General features: G+C 41.4%; 1 protein-coding gene across 2 annotated transcripts in view; it reads left to right on the forward strand.

Moving 5' to 3' along the window:
• The window catches only part of LARGE1 (LARGE xylosyl- and glucuronyltransferase 1), a 309,421-nt gene that overhangs the window by 147,644 nt on the left and 145,784 nt on the right, over positions 1 to 15,993 (forward strand). Inside the window, exon 4 of one of the 2 annotated variants that reach the window (XM_028745321.2) lies at positions 8,207 to 8,289. In XM_028745321.2, the coding sequence (XP_028601154.1) occupies positions 8,207 to 8,289 (83 nt within the window). Of the gene's footprint in view, positions 1 to 8,206; positions 8,290 to 11,385; positions 11,391 to 15,993 lie in introns of those variants that run through there. The other variant, XM_077935011.1, reaches the window with a different exon arrangement.

A 15,993-nucleotide genomic window follows, 5' to 3' on the forward strand; every position in this document is an offset into this window, starting at 1 on the left:
CATATTACAGTGATGCCTCGCAAGACGAAAAGAATCCGTTCCACGATTCTCTTCATCTAGCGGTTTTTTCGTCTTGCAAAGCAACCCCATTAGCGGCTAAGAGGATTAGCGCTATTAGCGATTTAGCGGCTTAGCGGCTATTAAAGGCTTAGTGGCTAAGCTGTTAAAAGGCTATTAACGGCTTAGCGGCTTTGAAAAAGGGGGGGAAGCGGGGGGGAAATGGCGAGACTCGCAAGACATTTTCGTCTTGCAAAGCAAGCCCATAGGGAAATTCGTCTTGCGAAGAGCCTCCGAAACGGAAAACCCTTTCGTCTAGCGGGTTTTTCGTCTTGCGAGGCATTCGTCTTGCGGGGCACCACTGTATTGCTGGTTAGCATGTGAAGGGGTTAAGGACTTAGCACTGTATTGCTGATAGGCAGACTCAGACCATAGAGATGTAACTGGCAGAGAAGGCTCTGTGTGATGTCATTTCCCCTCCTCTCCTGGGAAGGAAAAAGCAAAAGAAGTATTTCCTGTTCCTTCTCTCCCCACCCCCCTCTTCAGCCAGCTATGGAGGAAGACATACCTCTGATTGCTCCAGCATGCCTGCAGCTGGTTTTGCTGTAAACACAAGTATTTTACCTGCATTTACTTTTAATGCTGTTGCTGCTAGGGACAAATGCTTGCCTGCGGGTAAAATATACGCTTTAAACTTGCTTTTCAGTCTGTAGCCTGTTCCTTTGACTAACAGGGTAACAAAGTGGGAAATCAGCCTAGCAGCTAACTCCTTTGCTTCCAATTAAACTGCTTAAGATGAGATTTAAACTCTGCTCATTCCCGCGCTTTTAACTGCCAGTAGTAATTCTTTTGTCTGATTCTTTTGTCTGTTAACCAACACACATAGGTTTGTAGGGCGATAAAATATAGCTAATTATATTCCCTCACCTACCTAATAAAACCCATCAGATACAAGGGATTCTAAGAAGTCATCGCTTCCTTGGCAAGGACATCAGTTCCCTGGGTTAACATTAATGAATTCAATTAACATCCCCCCACTCCCCAGGAATCAGGAGACCAGACAATAAGTAGAAAATGAAAGAACACATATCCTCATTTTAGCACACCTACAGTCATCACTAGGTGTTGCAGGATATTTGTTTGTCGCCCAAATCAACAGTCCCATTTCTTTCGCTTGATTCACTTTTTCTAATAATTGAATAACAGAGAATGCATGATGTCACATCATCACTTGGAGAGATTATCTGTCTTCTGCAAGCAGAACCCAGTGAAAAGGAACAGGGATTTGGTAATTTCCAGAGAGGTGGCTGTGTTCTGTTGCAGCAGAAGGATACGAAATGCAGAAAATTACAGACTATGATCATTGTGTTATTAAAAGTGGCCGGTCACAAAAACCAAACAGTAGTTGATGACACAGGCATCCTGGCTTTGGTAAGCCACCTAACACATGTAATGTGGTGGAAAATCCATTGCTTCTATTCTGTCCACACTGAACCTCTTGATGAATTGTAATTCAGGGTTTTCAAATTGTAGTCTTACCTTTGATGTTTCCTGGTTCTAGTATAGCCACCTTAAAGTCAATCCTGAGTATCCTGAAGTTAAAATGTCCAGCTGTTTTTTGGTTATTGCTATTTCTGATGTTAGATTTATGCCCATCAATTGCTTTGCCATTTGTCCTACACAGAACAAAGAAGGGTATTGTTGGCAGATGATTTGCAATATGATGATGATGCATCATTATTAGATATGGTAGGCAGAAGGTGGATGAAACATGAAGCTGTTGTTGTTGACAGCTATGGAAAAAAGTCTGTGAAAGCTAAAAATCTGTGAAATCCAGAAATCTGTTGTGGTATATAATATGTCCAGCGCATTCGACATGCAGTCTTATTCAGTGGCAAGAAAACCTTCCACTATCTTCTTCCACTGTCATGTTAAAGTAATTCACTTAGGGCATATTTTCCTCAGCAGCAGTTTGATAATGATATTCCCATGCTTTTGAAATCTTGCAGATCATTTTTAAGTAATGGGGGTGGGTTTTGCAGGGGTGGGATTAGGAGATTACTATTTGCTTTACTAGGAAATGCACATGAAGCAGTTTTTCCAACCTAGTGCCCTCCAAATGCGTTGGACTACAATGGCCGTCAGCCCCATCTGCTGATGGGAGCTGCATGCAGTCCAAAACACCTAGAAGGCACTGAGTTGTTGAAGGATGATCATAGAATCATAGAATCATAGAGTTGGAAGAGACCACAAGGGCCATCGAGTCCAACCCCCTGCCAAGCAGGAAACACCATCAGAGCACTCCTGACATATGGTTGTCAAGCCTCTGCTTAAAGACCTCCAAAGAAGGAGACTCCACCACTCTCCTTGGCAGCAAATTCCACTGTCAAACAGCTCTTACTGTCAGGAAGTTCTTCCTAATGTTTAGGTGGAATCTTCTTTCTTGTAGTTTGGATCCATTGCTCCGTGTCCGCTTCTCTGGAGCAGCAGAAAACAACCTTTCTCCCTCCTCTATGTGACATCTTTTTATATATTTGAACATGGCTATCATATCACCCCTTAAACTCCTCTTCTCCAGCCTAAACATTCCCTGCTCCCTTAGCCGTTCCTCATAAGGCATCGTTTCCAGGCCTTTGACCATTTTGGTTGCCCTCCTCTGGACACGTTCCAGTTTGTCAGTGTCCTTCTTGAACTGTGGTGCCCAGAACTGGACACAGTACTCCAGGTGAGGTCTGACCAAAGCAGAATACAGTGGCACTATTACTTCCCTTGATCTAGATGCTATACTCCTATTGATGCAGCCCAGAATTGCATTGGCTTTTTTAGCTGATTTCAGCTCTCCCCCATCTTTCTTGTGCTCCTGCAGAAATTTGGATGGCTGAATCTCTTAAGGCCTAGAGGTATATGTGCTGCAGCCAATTTTGGACAAGGGAATAGCGGCTAAAAGGGGTGACTAGATTAGATGGCCTTCCAGATTATAATGACTTTTATCAGTAAATTTACTTGCTCAGCAGGGGATTAGTGTTATGCCCCAGGCAATGGTTATGTAAAACATGAAACTTCTCCACTCCCACCATGCACCTATCTTAACCACACAGTATTTTGATAATGAAATAGCTTTAACTTTTTCCTCTTAAAGGATTCACACAGTAATTCAGCGACAGAATGTAAGCTTAATTTAAACATCCTTATTATCAGATTTGCCTTCTGGGTTCTCATCATTTATCCTATTACTGGAAATGCCAGTTATGTGTTTACAAGAGAGGTCCAATTTCACTCCACCCCACCACCCCCGCCCCCCATCCATAGTAAGACATTATTTTAGCTTCCTTTCCCTCAAGGTAGGGGAGAATTAAGGCCAGAAAAGGGAGGTTAAGGGGAGGATTGTGTGATATAGCAGAAAACAGAGAGATAACTCAACACTAGCCCTCCTCTTATTGCATTGTTTGGGAGGACCAGGAGTAATCTGATAGGGGCAAAAAAAAAACCTCCAAAAAAAGCAAGTGCCTCTGTTCAGCTTGTCAGAAATAAATATGATTTATAAGCATAGCTTCCAGCTGAAATGTTACCACCACCATCACCACCCACAGACCCACCACACTGGCATGGGAAGGAAGACAGTGTTCAAGCACCTCAGTGGAGTGCCCTTTGCTGCCAAGGGAGCTAGGAATCCAAGTCAGTGTCCCAAGTAGGAATGTGATGTTGCTACATCAGTTTCTGACAAAGGGTCTCCATCAGTGGAAAGTCACATTCCCAGCAGAGACCTGGAGTCTCAGCTCACCTCTCCCCTTGGTAGGAAATTGAGTGCTGACACAGAGCTGAAGCACTCGTGCCTCCCTTTTCCTCTACTCTAGATAAACTTGGTGGACTCTTGGGAGGCAGGTGGCAGAGTTGGTTTTGCGGCATTTCTGTTTAGAAGCATACACAAGGGATTGAGACCCTCTGGGGTTTGAAAAGGGAAGCCTCTGCACTCTTCATCATAATAAAAATAAAAATAAAAATTCTTTAAGATTATGAGGATCATATTTTGAGAAATGCTATAGGTAATGACTTACAGAGCATCTGACTATAGAATCTCTATTCCCTTTGTTACTTCATGTTGCAGCTCAAGTCCAGCTTCCCATTCCTGCATGTGGTGTTGGATTTTACATGTCTACTTGTTATACAGTGGTGCCTCGCAAGACGAAATTAATCCGTTCCGCGAGTCTCTTCGTCTTGTGGTTTTTTCATCTTGCGAAGCACGGCTATTAGCGGCTTAGCGGCTATCAACGGCTTAGCGGCTTAGCGGCTATTAACGGCTTAGCGGCTTTAAGAAAAAGGAAACAAACTCATAAGAACTCGCAAGACGTTTCGTCTTGCGAAGCAAGCCCATAGGGAAATTCGTCTTGCGGAACGACTCAAAAAACGGAAAACCCTTTCGTCTAGCGAGTTTTTCGTCTTGCGAGGCATTCATCTTGCGGGGCACCACTGTATTCCTCTTTTTTATATTTAAATTGCCCTGCCCCTAGCCCATTATATGATCCATTCAAGTAAAAATTCAATAAATATTATTCTTTAACGACATAAACAATTTTTGATTCATTTGTCTGGTTTTACAACAATAAAATACTATTATTCGCATTTGGAGGATTGAGTTTACTGGAGGACAAAATTGCTAAAGATGTGAAAAAAATTAATTTTTTTTTTTTAAATGGGAGTAGCTAATCACCTGGAGAGGTAGCAGGACCTTTCAGATGACAGTAGCATTAAAGGAGAACTGAAAAAGAGAGGGGTTAAATGAACTATTTGAATAGGCCTTTACTATAGAAGTTCTTTTGGTTTCATGATGGAGAGCTCACTTAAAAATATCAACTCAGTGTGCAGCACCACTGAAAAAGGCAAATTTAATGTGGGGAATTATTAGGAATGGGCATGTCTTCTGTGGAGTGTCTTCATCTGGAAACCTTGCATAGTTCCAGCTCTTTCGCCTCAGGAGGATATCCTAGTACTGGGAAAGATACAGAAAAGAGCTCCTGAAATTTCAGAGAGTTTTCTTAGATGCTTCTTTGTTTAAGAAAAAATATAACTAGGGGAGGGCATTAGAGTTCATAATTTTATGAATGCTAGAGAAGAATAGATAAGTTTTTGTCCAAATTACACAATTTGTTACAAATGAAATAGTTGGGTGGTAGGTTCAGGCAAAAGGAATCATTTCTCTTATGGAATTGATTGCCCCAAGAAGTGATTATAGCCACTATCTTAGATAGTTTATAAAAAGAGTAGAGAAATTGATGGGAGATAGAATGTAATCACTGTGTTGCAAAGGAAGTATAGCGTTGCTGGGGGATATACAATGGGGGGAGTTGCTGCCTTCAAGCCCTAGTTGAGACTTCCCACAGGCATCTGGCTAGCCACTGCTGGGAACAGGATGATGAACAAAATGGACCTTTAGTCTCGTTTCAGCGGGACTTCGTGTTCTCAAGGCCACCCGGTGAGATTTGAACCAGCTGTCTCTGCTGTTTACACGAGTTTCAGCAAAAAAAGACAATAATGTCAAAGTAATTAAAATGAAGAGTAACAGGGATGTTTCTTCTGTTTTCTTTTTCGGGCCTTAGAGGACATACCTTGATGTGATTATTTGCTTCTTTGTGTATGTGAGAGTCAGTGTGTTGTATAAGAAATTGTTAAGGAAAGCTAAAACAATTATTAAGGAGGAGAGGGCATTCAATATTGAATCTGACTAATCCATGAAGTATCACTGAGTTTGGGGACAGAGATCTACACCAGTGGTCTCTGTTGTTTATATGGGGTTTGGTGAAGAAAAAAAAGACAATACTGCCATAATTCAAATTGTGGTATTAAAAACAAAACAAAAGTCATTTAGAAATTCACTCAAAAAGAAGCAGTAAAAGGTAAAGGTAAAGGGACCCCTGACCATTAGGTCCAGTCATGACCGACTCTGGGGTTGCGGCGCTCATCTCGCTTTATTGGCCGAGGGAGCCAGCATTTGTCCGCAGACAGCTTCTGGGTCATGTGGCCAGCATGACTAAGCTGCTTCTGGTGAACCAGAGCAGCACACGGAAACGCCGTTTACCTTCCTGCTGGAGCGGTACCTATTTATCTACTTGCACTTTGACATGCTTTCGAACTGCTAGGTTGGCAGGAGCAGGGACCGAACAATGGGAGCTCACCCTGTTGCGGGGATTCGAACCGCTGACCTTCTGATCGGCAAGTCCTAGGCTCTGTGGTTTAACCCACAGTGCCACCCGCACCCCACATAAGCACACAGCTGGAATACCACATGGGAAAATCAGCTTGGAGTATGGCTGACTGGAGTACTTCTCTGTTAAAAATGGCAGCCTCTCAAATCTTCTTACAACAAGAAGAAGACGACGACTAGGGGCATGCTTAGGATTAAACCACAGATCTATGATTCTCAATGGGATCAGATATTGAGAGGTATCTTCCCTGTGGTTAGTTTATTTGTTCCTTGGTTGAGATAAACTGGGTGGCAATTTTTGCTGGGTTCTTTGTGTGAGCCGCAGCATGATGGGATACTTCTTGCCTTGATTCTGCTCACAAGAATCAACCCTATTTCAAATTCATGGGGGCTGGAGGGCTGCTGCTAAAGGAAACACGAGCTTTTCTTACCTTCCCCATCCCCTCCAGCAGGATGGCACTTCCCCGTGTCCATGATTCTTGGAACCATAGAATTCCTGCAGTGCAGGAATCACAGCTAAAGAACCGCAGACAGATGTGTTCTGTGCACAAATTTTACTGACATGTACCTTCATTAAGAAGAATGCAAACCAGGCCAAGCATCCCAAGGCTAGAAACTGCACTTGGGATTTCATGTTTTGTAAAACGCATTGATACTTAACTTCACTATAGTTGTAAGAACATAAGAAAAGCCCTGTTGGATCAGGTCAAAGGTTCATTCGGCGTCTTCTTCTCACAGCGGCCAGCCAGATACCTATGGGAAGCCCACAAGCAGGATCTGAATGCAGCAACGCTCTCACCACTTGTGATCCCCAGCAACTGGTATCCAGAGGCGTTTTGCCTCCAACAGTGGAGATAGAACATAGCCCATTGTGAACAGTATCCATTTAACCCGTCTTTTGTAGACCTGCTATCACAGAGGAATGGGACGCAGTTGGCACTGTGGGTTAAACCACAGAGCCTAGGACTTGCCGATCAGAAGGTTGGCAGTTCGAATCCCTGCAACGGGGTGAGCTCCCATTGCTCAGTCCCTGCTCCTGCCAACCTAGCAGTTCGAAAGCATGTCAAGTGCAAGTAGATAGGTAGGTAACGCTCTGGCGGGAAGGTAAACGGCATTTCCGTGCGCTGCTCTGGTTTGCCAGAAGCGGCTTAGTCATGCTGGCCACATGACCCGGAAGCTGTACGCCGGCTCCTTCGGCCAATAAAGCGAGATGAGCGCCGCAACCCCAGAGTCGGTCACGACTGGACCTAATGGTTTACCTTTACTTATCACAGAGGCACACACTTCTTAGCTTCTCTCAGCAGAGCATATAAATGCAGCTGAGTACTTACTTGTGTCAGGAGATTGTCTATTGACTCCAAATACTTTCTCATTTTATTCCTAGGATTTTTTCTTCTTCTTATCTAGGGTCTTCTCTTCTAGGAGATCTCAAATCTAGCCTCCATTATCAATAATAGTGATGTTATTGGCTGCCTAACTAGAACAGGCATAGGCAAACTCGGCCCTCCAGATGTTTTGGGACTACAATTCCCATCATCCCTGACCACCAATCCTGTTAGCTAGGAATTATGGGAGTTGTTTTGGGACTACATCTGGAGGGCCGAGTTTGCCTATGCCTGACCTAGAACATGTGAACACTCCCTGGAAAGGGTTTTCGTTTAGTCATAAACTTGGGAAGTCTCAACTTATTTGTGAACTTTTGAAGGCTAGCTATCATGAATTTTACCATCTCCTTTTCCTGCATCATATTCTCTATCTATCTGTCTGTCTATCATCTATATCTATCAATCTACATGATAAAACTTCAGGTGCCTTGAAACAATGATTTCAAATGTACAAATATTTAACATACATGCTGTTTAACATACAAGTGTCAGATGAGCATTAAGCACAACAAATGGCATTATTCGATAGTGGGACTGTTTTCCTGTTTAATGAATAATAAAAGTGAAAGATTAAATTGCTCTTATTCTCCTTGCTTTCATTGTCTCTTTCTTTCTTTCTACTTAGACAATCCATGTCGCCATTGTCTGTGCTGGATACAATGCCAGTCGGGATGTTGTCACACTCGTCAAATCAGTCTTGTTTCACAGGTAACACCTTTATCTTGTCGCATGTTTCTTTGTAAACATGATCAAATGTGGTTTTGCTCCTTCTCAGTACAGTCTTTGGGTAATGCCATGTTTCTAGCCCATGCAAACAATACTTTCCAGTCCAATCTAAATGTCCTCTGTGAAGAATGTGTATTAGGTACTAAATGCACTTTGCCATGCATTATAAAGTTGGCAGCAATTATGTATGGCTACTACCACTGGGTGTGTCTGGCTGCCTCTCCTGTTTGCATACTTCTATAGCTATTATCTGATAAATGTTAGCGTCACCACCTGAGCAAGTTTTTCTAATAACAACTGGGCACATTCTCTCTCAATAGTTGGGTTTATTATGGAAACGAGCAAAAACTGACCTCTTAGATCTCTTCCACCTAAGCAGTAAAGGGCTTTAGATCAACATCAGATTTTTTAAATGTTGTGTTCAAAGGCTAGTAGGGAATCCAATAATGATAGAGAAGTGCTATAATACCCTTTGAGGAACCCATTGACAGTAGGCTACCCTATTCTGCACAAACTGAAGCTTCCAAATTATTCATACGTACAGTTATACATGAAGCATATTACATTAGCCAAGCAAAATAATAGTAACTATATTTGCATCTTACAAGGCAAAATTTGAAAATGCAATCAAGCTGAATTATAGATAGTTTGTAAAAAAAATACATTCCTTACAAAATGATGTGGCTTTGCACTGGTCACTATTGCTTTGTCTTGCAATGGTCAGCCTAGCTTTTTGTTGTTGCTGCTTTCATCTTACATAGACTTCAACAAATCATAAGCAAGTTTACAGACATTACAGAAGCATTAAACCTGCAGTCTCCTCATTGCATAACTTCTTCAGACAGAACATGTGGCATCCATGTTTTTTTCTAGCTGATATTATTTTTCATTTTACTAAAAAAAAAAAATAGTGAAAATTTACATGGTATCTGTCTGATTTTGAGTGGGCATGCCTTGATTTGACAACTGCTCATGTTTTTCCTTGGAAAGTTTTTACAGATGACATGTAGTTGTAAAGGTGGATCTGTATTGGAACAGATGTGAAAAATCACTTTAGTTCAGTATTCAGCTATGCAAGCTAAGCTCCCAGCTTTCCAGCATTGAGCTAAAACTGTTCTTACCAAGAACTACACCAGGGAACAGCTAAATCTGGAAATTGGGCCACTTTTCCTAGTCAAGATAAAAACCAAATCCATTCTATTTACTTAGAATTTATTCTGCTCAAACCAAGCTCAGTTGTTGGGGTTTTTTTTTGTGGTATAATTGGTGTGTGTACTCATCTGGAAAGCTCACAAAGCCCCCCTCCCCGATAAAGCTAGTGGTCTGATCTCTAGTCTCTATAGATCAGTGTTATCCATACAGGACCTCTGAAAGGAATTTTATCGGGGGTGCAAACTTTCTCCGGGGCCACTTAATATCTCCTTTAGTTGTTCTGTTTTTATCCATCATACCATGAACTATAGCCTGTAAGGTCAAAAAGGGTATGGAAGATGAGAAAGGAGTGGAGTGGAGCGCTCTGTTCATTTTCTGCATTTAAATCTTATACTCCCTCCATGATAAATATAAATAAATATACATAAAACAAGAGGACCAGAGATAAGAAAGCACATTTGATTTGAACATCTTTGTTTATTTGAACATCTTTGTTTATGCTACAATACTGATAAGGAGAAAGAATTCTCTTTGAAACAACCTTTTATATTGCAATGCAGATCAGATCAGAAGACATTAATATTAGTAAAAAAAAAGTAGATAAACTTACTATTCACTTTTTAGAAAGAGCTTTTTTGTCCTTTTTTGTGAAAAATTTCGAATCACAGCATGAACATTAATTGTTCTGGTAATGTTTGATTCAATACTTAGCCTGGCCAAATCTGCAAGATGTTCCTGAGACATTGTAGGCCTTAAATAATTCTTAATTATTTGCTAAATGACCTCTCTCCAAAAGCTACTGTATTCTTAAGCTAACATAAACATAATGGGAACAGGTCACCGAGTTTGTACTCTGTCAACAAGTTCAACAGATCTAATGGCTTTAACTGTGCATTTATAAAATTTGTTTTATGTACTGAGGGTAAATGTTGCATTTCTTTTCCAAAATCACCCCCATTAAGGTCAGCAGCACATTGCTCTGATAAAGTTAAAGCTTTTCTCTCCACATCATTTTTGGACATAGTAAGATATTTCCACAAGAAGTCAGCACTGAAGTGAACAGTTAATCCTGCTATAACACTGTCTACCAAAACATAAAACACACACTTTGTGAAGTAGGCCTCTTCTGGAGTATCACCTCTGCCATTCACTTATTCCAAGTTAGCATCAGGTGTGCTGTCGTCATGCAACCTTGCCCTCTTGTGCCTAACTCCATCACATATACAGGAGAGTTTTATTTCTATATTTATGTTTGATGCAAAAGATGCCGCATATAATAAAACTCCATGGACTTCATTTTTCGTTTTGGCCATCACATTTAGTCCTAGGAGGTCTTCTATTCGTAATTTAATGTCAGGCAAGTGGGCTGCAAAAGGCTTTACACATTCAGCATGATCTGACCACCTTGTTTCAGACATACCATGAAGAGCACAACCAATACATATTTGTAGTAATTCCCACCACTTAGAACTGGAACTGAACAAGGTGGTAAACAGTTTGAATTGTTCTGAAAAAGGCAATTGCTTCAGATACGCATTCAGCAGCATAATTTCCACATAAGATGAATGTATGACAACCACAAGGTGGAAAAAAAAATGCTGTTGAGAATTGTTCCTGTCTTTTTGCTTGTGTACCGTTGTATTTTGTGGCCATATTTGCCCCATTATCGTAGGCTTGAGTTCTACAATCACTGAGATGAATAGTTTCTTCCTTCAATGTATGCATTAGCAACTGAGCCATTTCTTCTCCTCTCCTCTTCTCAATCTGCAAACTTGAGAAATCTTTCTTGAATCTCCTACCCTGTTTGTCTTAAAAGTACGTATCTCAGAAGAAATGTTGTTTGTTCAAAATGGGAAGAATCTAGTGTGGAATCTACTATTACCGAAAAAACTACTTTGCAGATTGCCTCTCAAGCAAAATGTCTTGTTTCACAAGATTCGAGCATTCTGCAATAAATTCATTTTGTGAGTCTGTGGACAGACAATGAACTTGAAGCCTCTTACTCCTTTTCTGTGACTCCTCTACACTTAGCATGTTTTCTTGGAGGATGGTGTTCCACCTGGAGAACAGTTCAATGATTCCTAAAAAAGTTTCCATTCTTGGAATCACCATTTTGATGGGTGAACCATTAAATGGTAGACCATGCTCTCCCAAGAAGAGTACAGCACTGATGAAATGCTTTAAAAGGTTATACCATAGCTGTCAACTTTTCCCTTTTCTTGCGAGGAATCCTATTCGGAATAAGGGAATTTCCCTTAAAAAAGGGGGAAAGTTGACAGCTATGGGTTGTGCCATTTCACAGCTTCAGTTTTGATTGATGCTTCTAAGATGATGTCAACTCCTCTCTCAGACAGCAGGGCACCATACTAGTTCTCACCAAGCTAGGTAACATTCTCTGTGACTGTTGCTCTTTTAATGTTTTGGGATCCTGTAGGAAAGTTTATGCCACTTCCCATTAGAATCACAGCCTTCAGCAAATACCAGTGCAGACTTAGGCACAGAAGTGGTAATATTGACTGTCTTGTGCCAAAATAATTGACATGGAAAGCTACATAAAGTTTGTTTCTCTTGACTCCAGGCAAGCCACATGTAGTTCTCCATTAGTACTTTGGAGTTTCAGTATGCTTTCTGTCATGCTCTAAGGGGATGTATTTGTAGTGTTGCTCTTGGGAAGGGACTATTTAAAGCTGCTCCTTTTCTCTGTACAGTCATACCTTGGTTCTCGAACGGCATAGTTGACAAACAAATCAGCTCCTGAAGTAAGTGTTCCAGGTTTTGAACATTTTTTGAAAGCTGGACATCCGACAACGCTTCCGATTGAGTGCAGGAAGCTCCTGCAGCCAATTGGAAGCCGCACCTTGGTTTTCGAATGGTTTAGGAATCGAATAGACTTCCGGAATGGGTTAAGTTTGAGAACCAAGGTTCCACTGTAGTAAAATACTGAATGCTATAACTGATCTCCCTCTGTTCAACTTTCAAAATGTTCTCCTGGCTTCACCACTCTTTCTGTCAGTTTCGGCTTTATTCATAAGCAATATTATAAATATAAGTAGAAGGTACAGCTGTGCTTGCTTGATAAAAACGACAACAAAGTAGCAAGAGCTCACCTGCAAACTTTGCAGCTCGTTGCAGATTGGCCAAAAGAACTTGAGTTGTAAAAAGACTTTACAATTCCTTGTTAATTATATCTGAGCAACTTTGTTTCTCAGGTTAAGCAATAATTCCAAATTAACAGCACCTTTTGTCAGCAAAAGCCTAAATTAAAATACACAGAGATGAATATTCATCTAATCCTCTATTCATAGTATTAATAAGCACAATTAAATATCTTAGGTAGGGGTTTTTCAAGGGACTTTTTGTTGTTGCTTTTATTATACCTTTACAAATATTAACTACCTCCTGGTTTTTATTAGAGTTATTTGGAAAATATAGTTTTACCGGTTGTATACAGTTCTTCATCAGTTCGTGATGATAGTGGTGGCAATGATCTGTTTTGCCCTCCCCTGCTTGAAGATGGACTGCTGTCAGTGACATCACCCACTGCCCTTCACTGGCAGACGGCAGTCCCCTCTGTAGGTGGAGCTTGTCACCTGCAGAAGAACCAAGTCAAGCCTGTCTTCTTGCTTCACCCACTCATGTTATCTTTCACTGGGGCTTCAGCGCCACCTCTCTGGCTATCTTAGGAGAAGTAGGTGGCAGCATGTTGGTAGAAGATGAAGTGGCCGGGGGAAGAAATATTCTGGTGTTTTATGTAAGCTTACACAAAATGTAAATGTTAGTTTTCACACAATATATGCATATGTTTTCTGAGGTCCCAGGGGATTCCTGTCTCTCTCCTTTGGTCCCCAGGCCCCCCTTTTTGACCCCAGGTAGGGGTATTATGTGCCCCCTGCACTCCACATGTATCCGTGCATGCAACCGATTGCATAACCAAATGCCTTCCCTGCACGTGGAACAATATTTTTCTTGAAAATTGTAATCAAGGTGACAGGAAGCAAAGGACTTTTCGATTAGCAAGAACCATCCTGCTGCAAAGCCAGAACCAAACACTCATGTGGATCTTCCTGATGCAGCCTTGAACTGCACTTGAAAATGATTGGCTCAGAGGTTGAATATGTTATCATTTTAGTTGTGATTTTAAAGGGAAGATTGCTTTAGAGAGGTCTCATCCTCCACTTGACTAGGGCACATCAAACAGCAACCATGTAATTCAGTATAATTAGTAGGCTCTGGGATTGGTAGGCAGCAGGATGCTAAATAGCTGGTGTGTTTAGATAGCTGGAATGATGGTGAAAAGTGAAGCTGTGTGAATGAGAGACAGGGGTAGTGCAGGGTTATGCAAGCTTGCCCATTCTACATTCTTTAACTTTTGAGATGCTCTTAGCTCTTGGCTTTCACGGTCGCCATATTAATTCCCATGTGTACAACATATATGGCAGGAGAAATGCACTGTCAGAAGTATTACATGTCAAACCTCAGTTGTCGAACGTAATCCATTCCAGAAGACCGTTCGACTTCCAAAATGTTCGACAACTGAGGCATGGCTTGTGATTGGTTGCAAGAGCTTTTTGCACTCAAGCTGCATTGGCATTCACGTTCTGAGGAACGTTTGAAAACCGGAGCATTTACTTCTGGGGTTTTGGCGTTCGGGAACCGAAACGTTCAAAAACGGAGCCGTTCGAGAACTGAGATTTGATTGTACCAGCATATATATATTCCAAAATGGCTCTTCTGATTATGAATTCTAGGTCTGATAAGCAGGCCCAACATTAGCAACGAAGACATATTGAAAAAACTGGTTTGTAAGCAAAACATTAAACACAACAACTAGAAAAATAAATCATAAACCTTCTCTGGTACTCTTTTCCCTGTACCACCTGTTGGGGTTGCTTTTATGAGTCTTCCAGGTTCTCCTTAACTTGCAGCTGGGTCTCTTCTCACCTTTGAAGGGAATGGCATTGTGGGATCTGCCAGGGCTGAGGTGAACTCCAACAGAGGCTTACAAAGAGTGTACCACACAAGTGACTGCACAAGTAATAGCCAGTATCCACTGTCATACAGTAAAATTCCATGGGCTGCAATCTCTAAAACCACACATATTCTAGAAACATAGTTTATATAATTCAGAAACTCTTTGAATTAGTTTCCTCCCCCCATTTTTATTTATTTATCATTCCAAAAGCTGCAGTAGATAACGTCTGCATCTTTGTTTTGCTTTGCCCCAGCAAAATGTTTCAAAACCGCACTTGAGGTTTCAGATGAAAAAAAGAAGTTTAGTATCTCTAGATGTGCAAACGTATGTGCCCACTCTGTAGAAATCCTTAGCACTTTTAAGTCAGTTTGACACAACTGAGCAGGAGAAATAGAATAGCTCTCGAGTGCTTGCAAGCTGCAATAAATATTCATTGGTACTGCTGCATAGATGGAAGCTTGAACAACCCCTCATCAATCTCCGGTCTCTGAAGTGATGCAGATATTTCCCCAATACAAACTAGGCTAGCATTTGTAAGTGTGCCACCAAGGACTGGACCTCGTGTAGCACAGAACAGCACTAACTCATCCTCTGTTCTTTCTTTGTTTTTATCTTTCCAGTGAATTATCCGTAGGGCTAGCCTATCCTCTCTGTGTATATCTGCGCTATACCCAGTTTTAATGTGTATATCCTCTCCTCGTCCACAGATTTCTTTGCAGCTTCTCTTCCAAGAATAAGAATCCTGGTGTGCTCTGAGATGTAGGTTTGGCATTGTCCTCCTCCTCCCACTGCAGAAAATACTGTTTCAGACCGTGATGCATCATTTTCTGTAAGGGGTGGATTTGTAGTCCTTTCAGTTTTATCTCTGCAGAGATCTGCCTATACCATCTCCCAGCCCACCTGATGCAAACTCTTTTCTAACTGAGGTATCTGTTTCCCAGTTGTCTTTCTGCACACCTTGCCTAGTACCTTTAGCATGTCATTGTGATCCCCCTGATTCACTCATGCCCGTAAGTCACACAATATGTCCTTACTTAGTGAGGCTACTGGATTTTTCTTATCTAAATGTATATGTTGCTTTCTTGGAAGCTTAGCAAGGAGTTCTATGTACCTGTGATATTGAGCCTGCGATAGCTGTTGCAGTCATTGGGAAAGGAAAAATGCACATGTGAACTTGCCATAGTCATTGTCAGACATGGGCCTGATTTGAATAGAATAGTAAACCATAGTTCTAACCCGTTACACGAATAAGCTGCAGTGAACCACATCATGCACTCCACCCACAGTACTAAATGCACAGCTTCTGGTGGTTATGAACCATGCATCTTAGTCACAGGGAACCACTAACAGACTCCTCTGAAGATTTCAGTGATTGGCCATAGATACAAGGAACCAGGAAGTTCTTAAGATATCCCGGACTCAAGTTATTACAATTTATTAATTGTAAATTAATACTGTACAAGAACATGACCCTGGTACCATCTCACAACCAGTGGAAGCTCCTAAACACCACCAACCATCTTAACAGCAGAACTCTGCACCAGCTGAAGCCTCCAGACTAG

Source organism: Podarcis muralis, chromosome 10 (assembly GCF_964188315.1).
Source record: "Podarcis muralis chromosome 10, rPodMur119.hap1.1, whole genome shotgun sequence".
Lineage (NCBI taxonomy): Eukaryota > Metazoa > Chordata > Lepidosauria > Squamata > Lacertidae > Podarcis > Podarcis muralis.